The following is a 12,402-nucleotide window of genomic DNA, read 5'->3' as shown; positions in this document are numbered from 1 at the left end:
TGCCTCTTCAGAAGGAATCCTGATTAATTTTTTGAACTTTTCATGGAAAAATAACTCACATCATAAGCATGCAGCGCAGTGAGTTGTTTTGAAGAAAACATACCTGTGTAACCTGCATTCTAGAAGCACCCCATTCCCTCACTGTGCTTCCTTTCAGTCACTGAGGTTTCCTTTTAGTCCAACTTCTAGCATCATAGGTTACTTTTACCTGCTTTTGAGCTTTGTATAAATGGAATCAATATACTATGTATTTTTCTGGTGTCTGATTCCTTTAGCTCATGGTTATTTTGTAAGATTTTCCTCATGTGTACAGTTGTGATTGGTTTAATTTCACTGCTTTATAGTGCTGCTACAGCCATTCTGGTTCGTGTCCTTTGATGGTTTGTTTGTTTTTCTGTTAAATATATTTTGTTGGAACTACTGGATCATAAGATATGCACATGTTCAGTTTGAGTAGACACTGTCAGTTTTCCACTTTCTCATTTATACACGCTCCATCAGTGTATGAGAGTTCTGGCCGCTCTGCATCCTTATCACACCTGGTATTGTCCAAATGATTTTTAAAAACCTGTTCATTCATTCATTCATTTGGTCACCTATTATGTGTGAAGTCTTAACCTAGGCCCTGGGGATGCAGTTCTGAACAGACAAACAAGGTCCCAAGACCCCTGCTGTTTTGGAAGTTAACATTCTGATGTAGAAAGTACAGAAAATAAAGTAATATAAAGGTTATTGCTTTGATAATAGAGTGGTGCAATGGAACGTGACCCTGAAGGACAGTATAAAGGGGTGGGGAGTCACTTTCCATTGGGCATCAGTGAAGGCCTGTCTGAGGAAGTTTTACTGGCACTGAGGCCTGAGCCGTCCCTGCAAAGGTATGCAAGTAGAGAGCACAGCAACTGTCTAAGTCTGAGGGGACCAGCAACCGTGGTGTGCTTGAGGTTCAGAAAAGCAGTCCTGAAGCGTAGGGATAAACCAAGACGGGGCAGGTTATGTAATCCAGGCCCAGAGAGCCTGCTGGTACTCCTGCCTTCTCAGCCTTTGGTAAACCATCCCCCCTTGCGCACAGATATGCTTATACTGGTCTCAGTGTATAGAGCTCATGATCTGGAAAAGGAGTGTTAAATGTAATTTTGGTTTAGTTTTTGAACTAGGATGCCTGCTTTAGTAAGCTAAAATATTGTCTCTATTTAAAATCATTGAAAGCATGGATCTGATGCCCTTAGATACACATGAATACCTGAGGAGTATGGAGATAGTCCTTCTGTATGCCAGTTTTTGGTTTGAAAAATGAGATCCCTGTGCCAGTGTAACCAAGTATCATAGATAATGTGACAAGTCAGGGCATCTATTCTTCAGTTAGATTATTCAAGAATTGTAGAAAATATGTTGCGTGAAAGTGAAAGTCACTCAGTCATGTCTGCCTCTTTGCAACCCCATGGACCCCAGGGACTCTTTGTGACCCCACAGTCCATGGAATTCTCCAGGCCCGAATACTGGAGTGGGTAGCCGTTCCCTTCTCCAGGGGATCTCCCCAACCCAGGGATTGAACCCAGGTCTCCCGCATTGCAGGTGAATTCTTTACCATCTGAGCCACCAGGGAAGAAAATGTGTTGGGAGATTCCAATTTGCTATAATATCACTCTCAGTGATATTCTGTATTTTTCAAAAATGATTGAACTTATTTACTTGCATCTTTTGTCTGTACCTCAGTAACCTATTTTGCCTGATTTCATTGTGGAAAGGTGAAAAGTTCCAAGGAACTTCTAATAGTTCCATGTTACATCTTCCATTAAAGGGAACATATATTGAAAGGAAGTTAGAGTTAATATATTCCCTTAGACATTTATTGAGATCCAAACACTTTTATTACTATTTTATCGAAAGATTATTGGATATAATGAATGCAAATGCATTTTTTACTTGAACCCAAGTCTCCAACCTGTGTTAACTCCTCGGTCTGCTGTTTGTTCATTTCTACGATGTATTTTGTAAAAATTAGATTGATTTTAGTAGTACTGTGTTGTGAATTACACCCTAAATGTTCCTAATAGTAATCATTGAGGCATCATTTGTAAGCTATGCATTTACTGACTCGATATCTTCTTTTGCTAATTAGTTTCCTCACAGTGTATTAAAAAAATGCATTTTTTAAAAGCCGAAAATTTTATGGGTCAGAATGTTCCCAAGTAGAATGTAGGACATAATGCTACTGGACTTTAGGAAATCAGCTTATTTAATCAGGATGTATATATACTGTTCTAATTCTATTGTTTTCGACATGGACTGAAATTATTGGTCCCTCTCTCAGTAAGTCACAGTATTCTGTCAGACTGGATTAAAAAAAATTTTTTTTAACCCAGTTTTGGCAAACTTTAGCTCTATAAGAAAAGCATTGAATTTAAAGGAAAGTTATTATTTTCTTAATAGAAAACTTAAGATGATGAATTGGCATTATTATTAGGACTAGTAGATTGTTGCTTCCAAATTGTAAAGATTGTTAAATATGTTTGGATTTTTCATTCACATTTCAGTATTGTCAGTAAAATATCTTCTTTTTTTCATGTACTTTAATACAACTGTTTCTTTTCATCTATTCACAGTACTTATATCTAGGACCTGTCAGTTGCAAAGAAAAATACTCCTTCCAACTGCCAGAGCAGTACAGGTTAGTGACACTGGGGTTTTGTTTTGTTTTTAATGTAAGTGGAATGATACATTTGATAAAACCCATTGCCATTCCCCCAAATGTCTCTTGCATGTTTTTCCCTCCACCCCTTGGAAACCCTCATTTCATCCATCTTATCAAATAGCTATCCATTATTCAATATTCAGTTTAGAAAACCCCTCTAAGAAACCCTCCCGGAACAGTCAAAAGACCTGGGCCTTTGCCTTAGCCTTTCTGGCTCTTTCTCTTGGCTCTGTACTGTTAGTTGTCCTTCCGTGCATTTTTATTTCATCCCTGCCTAGGTTATAAATGTTATAAATGTTAAAACTACTGTTTCGCTGGCTTTTAGTTTCATGTTGGTAGATGTTTCTTATCTCATTATGCCTTGTGCCAAGTACTTCTAAATATCTGTAGTTTCTTATATTGACCTTTCTGTTTCCCTGGATAAGAAGAGATAAGGCACAGTACCAGATAATGCTGAATTGCCTATGTTTGATCTTCATAGAGCCTGAATTTTTCCTCAAAAAGTTTTTCTTCTAAGGCTACAATGTGTGGGAGTGTGGTAGGGGCAGAAAAGAAGGCTGAACCCATTGAAGGCAGGAACTGTGCCCTAGAATTCATCAGAGCTTGTCATGTTAACTCAGAGTTAGTGACTTTTACACAGGAGCCATGGCGTACTGTTCTGCAAGACTGAGGACCAGACAAACTTGTTCGTGGGTTGGCAGGCCATTGTTGGATCAAAAACGACACTACCAAACCTACAAGTGAGTGATAGAACTCTTTAGTACTGAAACTAATAGCTTCTCCAAGCTAAGCTGTTAATAACTTGTATCCAAAGTGTCCTAGTTATTGTAGGTTGAGGAGTGTATGTGTGTGTGCTTATGGATACTCAGTCATGTCTGACTCTGCGACTGCATGGACTGTAGCCCACCAGGCTCTTCGGTTCATGCGATTCTCCAGACAAGAGTACTGGAGTGGGTAGCCATTCCTTTCTCCAGGGGATCTTCCTGACCCAGAAAAGTGAAAGTGAAAGTGAACTCACTCAGTCGTGTCTGACTCTTTGCGACCCCGTGGACTGTAGCCCACCAGGCTCCTCCGTCCATGGGATTCTGCAGGCAAGAATACTGGAGTGGGTTGCCATTTCCTTCTCCGAGGGATCTTCCCGACCCAGGGATCAAACCCAGGTCTCCTGCATTGTAGGCAGACACTTTAACCTCTGAGCCACCAGGGAAGACCCATATGAAATGACAATAAGGCAGCAGGGGTTTGTTTAATGGAAGAAGATAGTAGCATAAATAGAGCAGCTAGTGATACAGGAAGACATTATGTCAGGTTAATAAAATTTTATATGTATGAGACTGTCTTACCTATTTCAGATAGGTTCTGTGTAATTCTGCATGATAGCAGGGTAGGATTAGATGTTACTATATCCTCTTCACCCAAGACTTCTCTGAACAATTTGATGTTGCTCTTGGGCAGCTTTCATGTCTTAGGAAGTGTTTGTTGTTCTTTGTGAATAACTGAGAGAAGTTAGGTTTCATAAGGAGGCCTCTGGATTAATCATCCATGCTAAAACAATTCATTTAACTCATTTCATCTACACTTGCATATGACTGGTATAGTGGTTTCTAGTATAATTGGTCAGCAGAGAAAAACTGTTCAGGAGATTTTCCAGTTAAAGAGCATATTCTTCTGCGCCAAGAGGTCTGAAGAGCTTGGCCCACCCTACGAGATTTCCTAACTTGTTTCTCTGTTATTTCCTAGAGAGATCAGTGTGAAAAGAGAAGGTTATTCGACTGAGATTCACATCCAAGTTGGACAGTTTGTGTTGATTGAGGGGGATGATGATGAAAATCCATACATTGCTAAAGTGGTTGAGTTGTTTGAAGATGGTGAGTTTGGGGGTGGAATGAAAAGCATTCCTTGTTGTGAATGATTGCGAAGTACTCCATGATAGGGGAGAAGGGTGGTTACTGATTCCTCTGCTCAGAGCAGTATATCAGGTGTGCATATGGGGTCACTTAAGCACCAGCTGTACCCTCTTCTACCTAGTGAACGTCTTTACTCACTAGAGCAGTACTGGGAAAGAGCGGGATTGGGGGGGGTGGGTCTCAATAATTTAGCTTGTCCATTGTTTTTAGGAGTGGGTGAGAATGGCCGGGAAGGCAGGATTGGTGAAGTGGAAAGGATGATTTAGGAAAGGGGGGAAGGGAAAAAATAGGTGATTTGCACTCTAATAGAAATGAGAGTGGCATCAGGAAGTCAGTAATTTTGCATGCAAAGTTACTTTTACCGGGGAGTTCTTAAGTTGGATTGTGTATTAGTTGATTGATGTTCCGTCAGAAAAACAAAAACACGAGGTGTGTTATTTACACAGAGGGACTTGTATTCAAGTGTTGAGAAGGTAGGAGAGCAAACATTGGTGCTTTCCAGAGATCAATAAGGGCAGAAAGCCACTACTGCCCTTAAAGCTGGAGAAACCAAAGGGAAAGGAGTGTTAAATGGGACCTGCAAGGCCACACTCAAGCTGCTGCTAATTTTCTCTGCTATTAACCCTCTGCAGAGTAGAGAAGAGCACTAAAAAGGAGAAATGGGGCAGAATTCCAAAAGGAAGATGAAGGATAACAACTTAAACTATATAAAACTGCCTCTTCCAAAAGCTAGGAGAAGAGTATGTAGTAGTTAGTCCTAGCCTGTGGCAGTTTGTGCCTAAAAGAACCGATAGAGTGGATGAAGATGTTTTACATTGCAGAGACAGAGAAGATTCTTCACCAAGTATGGAGGAGAACGTCATCAATCTAACGTCCACTAGGGGGAGCACGTCAGCAGGGTGGGCTTTTGTATATGTGGTTTGGACCTTTCTGTATAGATACTAGAATTTGTGTATTGTGCTGCATCAGATGGCTCCAGTCTTTCTCTGAAGCAAGATAAGGAAGACAGGAGGCAGTGATGATAGTGGCACTAATGCGTGTATGTGCTTTCACTTGGAGCTAAGACTGGTATGGAGTGATGTTAACAGCACATTACAATGATAAAGCTGAAGACTGCAAGCATATATTGGCCAGAAGTCATCTCAGTAGTTTATGCTCTGAGTCTTACTGGGAGTTTTCCACAGATTTGCAAAATTTGTTCAGCGCCTGTGATTAGAATTGCTCCTCTCAAATGCCTTTTATAATTTATTTGGTGACTGATGACACCATTGGGAATGGGGCAAAATGAGAAGAACATGGGTGCTGGGTAGAGTCAGCAAGCTGGTTGGTCCTGTGACCTTTGACACATCACTTAAGGTCTCTGTAATGGATTACTTTACCTGTAAATGGGAGACAGCCTTAGTGTCTGCCTTGTACAATTATTGTGAGGATTAAGGATAATATATTAATCAAGTATTATCAAGTACTTCGCACAGTGTCTGGCACATAAGAAGTGCTTAATGAAATGTTATCGTGTTTTCTTAACCTTACCTTTTCCATCTGTCCTTCCTAGCTTCTGAACTTTATTCCAAAAAACGTGCTCGAGTACAGTGGTTTATCCGATTCTGTGAAGTCCCTATCTGCAAACAGCACTTACTGGACCGGAAGCCTGACACACAAGAGATATTCTGGTATGACAACCCGACCTGTGACAACAACATCAGTGTTGAGACCATCATTGGCTGTGTGCGGGTAGGTGGTACTTTGATCTTCAGTTCTATTGTGAAGCTTATTTATGACTTGACTCCTAAACTGCATGGCCTCAGACTAGCTTTAGTTTTCCTCAAAGAAATGAATTTTTCCTGTTTGTCATTGTCCCTGCTTGCCTGCCTACTTCCCTTTCAACAAATATTTACTGAAAGCACTTAACATGTGTTAGGACCCTTCGGGAGGACGTGACATTTAGGTTGTGACCTGAGGGAAGAGCAGAAATTGGCAAAAGTATCTCAGTGGGAAATTATATTTAGCTATGATTGTGGCAGGCATAAAGTATCATGAGGCTGAATATGCTTGCTTAAATGAGGACTAGTACAAAGAGTGCTAATTGCTATAGGCAAATATATGTTATGGGATTTTATGATAAATCAGGTTCTAATGAGGTGTAGGCTGAGCTGGGACACTGGAGACTAGGGTGTGGGTTATTTCTCAAGCTACTTCAGTTCAGTTCAATTCAGTTCAGTCGCTCAGTCGTGTCCGACTCTTTGCGACCCCATGAATCGCAGCACACCAGGCCTCCCTGTCCATCACCATCTCCCGGAGTTCACCCAGACCCACATCCATCGAGTCCGTGATGCCATCCAGCCATCTCATCCTGGGTCATCCCCTTCTCCTCCTGCCCCCAATCTCTCCCAGCATCAGAGTCTTTTCCAATGAGTCAACTCTTCGCATGAGGTGGCCAAGGTACTGGAGCTTCCTTCAGCTTCAGCATCATTCCTTCCAAAGAAATCCCAGGGCTGATCTCCTTCAGAATGGACTGGTTGGATCTCCTTGCAGTCCAAGGGACTCTCAAGAGTCTTCTCCAGCACCACAGTTCAAACGCATCAATTCTTTGGCGCTCAGCCTTCTTCACAGTCCAACTCTCACATCCATACATGACCACAGGAAAAACCATAGCCTTGACTAGACGGACCTTAGTCGGCAAAGTAATGTCTCTGCTTTTGAATATGCTATCTAGGTTGGTCATAACTTTTCTTCCAAGGAGTAAGCGTCTTTTAATTTCATGGCTGCAGTCACCATCTGCAGTGATTTTGGAGCCCCCAAAAATAAAGTCTGACACTGTTTCTACTGTTTCCCCATCTATTTCCCATGAAGTGATGGGACCAGATGCCATGATCTTTGTTTTCTGAATGTTGAGCTTTAAGCCAACTTTTTCACTCTCCTCTTTCACTTTCATCAAGAGGCTTTTTAGCTCCTCGTCACTTTCTGCCATAAGGGTGGTGTCATCTGCATATCTGAGGTTATTGATATTTCTCCCGGCAATCTTGATTCCAGCCCTGGTGACTCAGCTGGTAAAGAATCTGCCTGCAATGCGGGAGACCTGGGTTCGATCCCTGGGTTGGGAAGATCCCCTGGAGAAGGGAATGAAGGTTACCCACTCCAGTATTCTGGCCTGGAGAATTCCATGGACTGTACTGTCCATGGGGTCACAAAGTTGGACATGACTGAACAAGCTACTTAAGCCTTCCAAAATGGGTTTAGGTCATGATGTGATCATGTGGTGATTAGGCGTTTGGTAGGGCAAGGAAACCATGGTTTGGCAGGACTATAATCAGATTTTTCCAATCTATGGGCTCAGCATATTGTGTGCCACAAAATAACCTTTGAGTTAAATGAGTAAAGAAGTGAAAGGTGGATGTAGAAGTTGAAGCAGCTCGATGGGTGGATTTGGAAAGGCAGAGAAGGCGTTTAGGCGGGAATGAGCAGGACTGTGACAAGCCACAGTCGACTAGTGGTGGGAAGCCATTTTGAAGAGTACTGAAGACTCAAGATAAAGTGGGGTCAGATTTAGAACTCACTGCTAATCAGTTTAAGTAATCCGATCTTGCTAGAGTGGGTAACCACGGTAGGTTATTGAAGCATTGTAGACTATGCTTAGAGAAGTTTTTGTGGGGAAATCTGGCCTCGGTGAATAAAATGGATTGAAAAAACAACATGAGGCATTCGTATCAGTAAGGAGGAGTCTGGAAATATGCTATATCGTGTTCATGACTGTTTTATTTAGAAAAGTAATGTTCCAGGTAATGCAGGCTTACATGCTTTTTAATCACAGCACTCATAGAGCTTTCCTTGACTCTGTTGCTTCTCCTTTCTTTCTGTCTTCTCTCCTTCCTAAATTCAGGTAGTAGCTTTAGCCCCAGATGAAGTCATGCCTATAGATCTGAAAAATGAGAAGACATTCTTTGTGAAACTATCTTGGAATAAGAAAAAATTCAAACCACTACCTCCAGAAGTACTTGCTCAGTTGAATAAGCTTCAAGAAGACAATCATAGATACCAGAAGTCCATGGAAGCCAAAACTAAGAGTGCAGAAAGCCCTTCTTGGACCACAACAGAACATGCAGTCAAAAGGATCGAGTCAAGGCATTCCACTTCCAAATCTCGTCACACTGCTTCCCATCCTGTCACCCCAAGGGCGAGGAAGAGGCTGGAGCTCAGCAGTAAGTGTGAAATGGGTGATAATGGGCAGTATTCAGGCTAAAGGAAAATGGTGAAATATTAATTCATGCTACAATACAGCACTGAGTTATGCAGCATTGGGCCAAGTACTGACTGGACATATCTTGAAATATGTGTCATGTAAGATTGACCATTTTCATCATTTTAGTACAGTTCAGTGGCATGAAGTGCACTCCCACTGTTGTATAACCATCCTCATCTTCTTCTAAAACAGTCTTTCCAACCTTTAAGCAGTAACTTCCCATTCCCTCGTGCCCCATCCTCTGGCAACCACCTTTCTACGTTTTGTTTATTCTTGTCTCCTTTGTTGTAAATTAATTGACCATATATACTTGGGTTTGCTTCTGGGCTTTCCATTCTGTTCCATTGATCTGTGTGTCTGTTTTTAATGCCAAAACCAAACGATTTGGATTACTTATTGCTTTGTATTGGGTTGGCCAAAAGGTTCATTTGGGTTTCTCCATGCCATCTTATGGAAAAACCTGAATGATGCTTTTGGCCAGTCCAATAATATAGCTTCAGATCAGGGACTATGATGCATCCAGCTTTGTTCATCTTTCTCAAGATTGCTTTGGCTTGTTGGAGTAAGATTTACTTTTTTTTTAAGGCTGAATCATAGCCATTGTACATATATACCACATTTTGTTTATTCATTCACCTGTCAATGGACATGTGGGTTGCTTCCACCTTTTGGCTATTGTGACTAATGCTGCCATGAAATTGAGTTTACAAATACCATATCGAGTCCCTGCCTTCATTTTGAATATGTACTCAGAAGTGGAACCATGACAGCTGCATCAATTTTCTTTTTACATTCTCATCAATAATACTAGAGTTCCATTTCCCCACGTGCTCACTAAGTATTTAGATCTTGTCATTTTATATTGTTATTTTCCGTGTCTTTGATTGTAGCTATCCTAATGGGTGTAAAGTAGTATGTCATTATTAACATTTTCTTAATGATTACTAATGTTAAGCCCTATAATCAGCTAATTCTTTAAGAGCCCAGCTACTAAGGTGACATTGCTTTTAGATCCTTATCGGAAGAACTAAGAGCTATATATATGTATGTTATAATCTTAAAACTCTTAAATTCATACTGATACTTCTAATCTACACCACAGGGTTCTTCCCATCCTTCCCACGTTGCATAATTCCAAATTGTAATTAATTTGTTATTCTTTATATTTTTAGAATATATTCCATTGAGGGAGTAATGTTACTTTGATTAAATATTTTTCTTCTGCTAATTGTTATTTATTGGTGATATACAGTTAAGTTCTTTCATTTATGTTTAATTTTAGGGCTTTTCCCATCTTTGACTTTTAAAACATGTGAAACATTAGCACAGAGTCAAAATAAGACGAGTGTCCTCAGAGAAGCCCCATCCCTTTCTTTATCCTCTCACCCTGATTCTGCCTCATCTTTTTGTAATAAATTTTATTAGTTTCCGGTTTATTTTTCTCCTAATTTTATTTCCCATTATTTCTTAGCCAGTAGAGCATTGTACTGGATGTATTATTTTCCCTCTTAACTTTTTTCACTAATAATGTGTCTGGAAGCTACTCCATGGCCATTCTGTGAGCTCATCCTCATCCTATTATGTGTCCTTAATTTTTTTGTTTCTGTGCCAAGTTCATTGAGTAGTCTTGAAACTTCTTAGTATAATGTATGTTTCAGTTCAGTTCAGTTCAGTCACTCAGTCCTGTCTGACTGTCTGCAACCGCATGGACTGTAGCACGCCAGGCTTCCCCGTCCATCACCAACTCCTGGAGCCTACTCAAACTCATGTTCATCAAGTTGATGATGCTATACAACCATCTCATTCTCTGACGTCTCCTTCTCCTCCCGCCTTCAGTCTTTCCCAGAATCCGGGTCTTTTCCAGCGATTCGGTTCTTCACATCAGGTAGTTTCAGCTTCAGCATCAGTCCTTCCAGTGACTGTCCAGGACTGATCTCCTTTACGATGGCCTGGTTGATTCTCCTTGCAGTCCAAGCGACTCTCAAGAGTCTTCTCCAACACCACAGTTCAAAAGCAGCAATTCTTCGGCTCACAACTTTCTTTATAGTCCAACTCTCACATCCATACATGACCACTGGAAAATCCGTAACTTTCACTAGGCGGACCTTTGTTGGCAAAGTAATGTCTTTGCTTTTTAGCATGCTGTCTAGGCTGGTCATAGCTTTTCTTCCAAGGAGCCAGTATCTTTTAATTTCATGGCTGCAACCACCATCTGCAGTGATTTTGGAGCCAAAAAAAAAATGAAGTCTCTCACTGTTTCCATTGTTTCCCTATCTATTTCCCATGAAGTGATGGGACCAGATGCCATGATCTTAGTTTTCTGAATGTTGTTTTAAGCCAACTTTTTCACTCTCCTCTTTCACTTTCATCAAGACGCTCTTTAGTTCTTCACTTTCTGCCATAAGGGTGGTGTCATCTGCATATCTGAGATTATTGATATTTCTTCCGGCAATCTTGATTCCAGCTTGTGCTTCATTCAGCCTGGCATTTCGCATGATGTACTCTGCATATAGGTTAAATAAGCAGGGATATACAGCCTTGACGTACTCCTTTTCCTATTTGGAACCAGTCTGTTGTTCCATGTCCAGTTCTAACTGTTGCTTCTTGACCTGCATACAGGTTTCTCAGGAGGCAGCTAAGGTGGTCTGGTGTTCCCATCTCTTTAAGAATTTCCCACAGTTTCTGTATGTTTAGGAGCTGAATATGAACATAATGAAACTTTCTGGAAATGCAGACGACTACTAAAGAAATAATTTGTACAGTCACCATTTAGAAATAATTGCGGTATTTTTTTCATTGTTGATTTTGTAGGACCTTGAAAGTTAGGGCAAGAAATTTAAACTTGACACAGTGACATAATTAGATGTGGCAGTTATGAGGAAAATATTATGGATTGTTTTTGACAGAAAGATGGGGAAATGAGACATAAGGGAGACTAGGATATTGGGACATTCTAGACACGCGTTATCCTCATATTTGCTGCACAGGTGCCAGCTGACTTCTTGCCTTGCCTGCAGCAGCAGTTCCACACACACCCTGTGCTGTGGCTGAAGTGAACTCCGCCCAGTGCTTTCCTGTCTCGCTGCCTTAGCTCACATCAATCTCAGTTATTCTCTTCACTTGTCCCCCTCCTTCCCCTTTCAACTCTGTTGAAATTTTGCCTTTCTTTCAAGGCCTGTCTCAAGAGCTGTATTTATTAGTGTGCAAGCGAGCTAAGTTGCTTTATTCGCGTCCGACTCGCTGCGACCCTATGGACTGTAGCCTGCCAGGCCTGTCTGTCCAGTGGATTCTCCAGGCAAGAATACTGGAGTGGCTTGCCATGCCCTCCCTGCAGGGGATCTTCCTGACCCAGGGATCGAACCCACATCTCTTATGGTCTCCTGCGTTGGCAGGCAGGTTGGTGACCATTAGAGCCATCTGGGAAGCCCTATTTATTAGCACTAGATGCTTTAGGATCATTATTAAACTTGGTATTATAGACATTTATGCATCTCATCTGCCCTGTTAGACTAGAGTATCTTAGGATGGGAACCAGGATTGGGTCTCATTCAACTTTTGTCTCCTAG

At 41.1% G+C, this 12,402-nt stretch overlaps 2 protein-coding genes across 2 annotated transcripts in view; one reads left to right on the top strand and one right to left on the bottom strand.

The window, feature by feature from the left end:
• SCP2 (sterol carrier protein 2) overlaps positions 1 to 12,402 on the bottom strand; it is a 981,293-nt gene that overhangs the window by 709,842 nt on the left and 259,049 nt on the right. The gene's annotated exons all lie outside the window — the stretch shown is intronic.
• Positions 1 to 12,402, top strand: part of ORC1 (origin recognition complex subunit 1) — a 36,255-nt gene that overhangs the window by 2,467 nt on the left and 21,386 nt on the right. Inside the window, exons 3-7 of the mRNA XM_069591834.1 lie at positions 2,604 to 2,668; positions 3,333 to 3,432; positions 4,433 to 4,560; positions 6,152 to 6,334; positions 8,481 to 8,795. Of these exons, the coding sequence (XP_069447935.1) occupies positions 3,338 to 3,432; positions 4,433 to 4,560; positions 6,152 to 6,334; positions 8,481 to 8,795 (721 nt within the window). The 5' untranslated portion in view covers positions 2,604 to 2,668; positions 3,333 to 3,337. The remainder of the gene's footprint in view (positions 1 to 2,603; positions 2,669 to 3,332; positions 3,433 to 4,432; positions 4,561 to 6,151; positions 6,335 to 8,480; positions 8,796 to 12,402) is intronic.

Source organism: Ovis canadensis, chromosome 1, assembly GCF_042477335.2.
Source record: "Ovis canadensis isolate MfBH-ARS-UI-01 breed Bighorn chromosome 1, ARS-UI_OviCan_v2, whole genome shotgun sequence".
NCBI classification, from domain to species: Eukaryota; Metazoa; Chordata; class Mammalia; order Artiodactyla; family Bovidae; genus Ovis; species Ovis canadensis.
The sequence above is the reverse complement of the archived record's forward strand: the minus strand, read 5'-3'. Positions and strand labels throughout refer to the sequence as shown.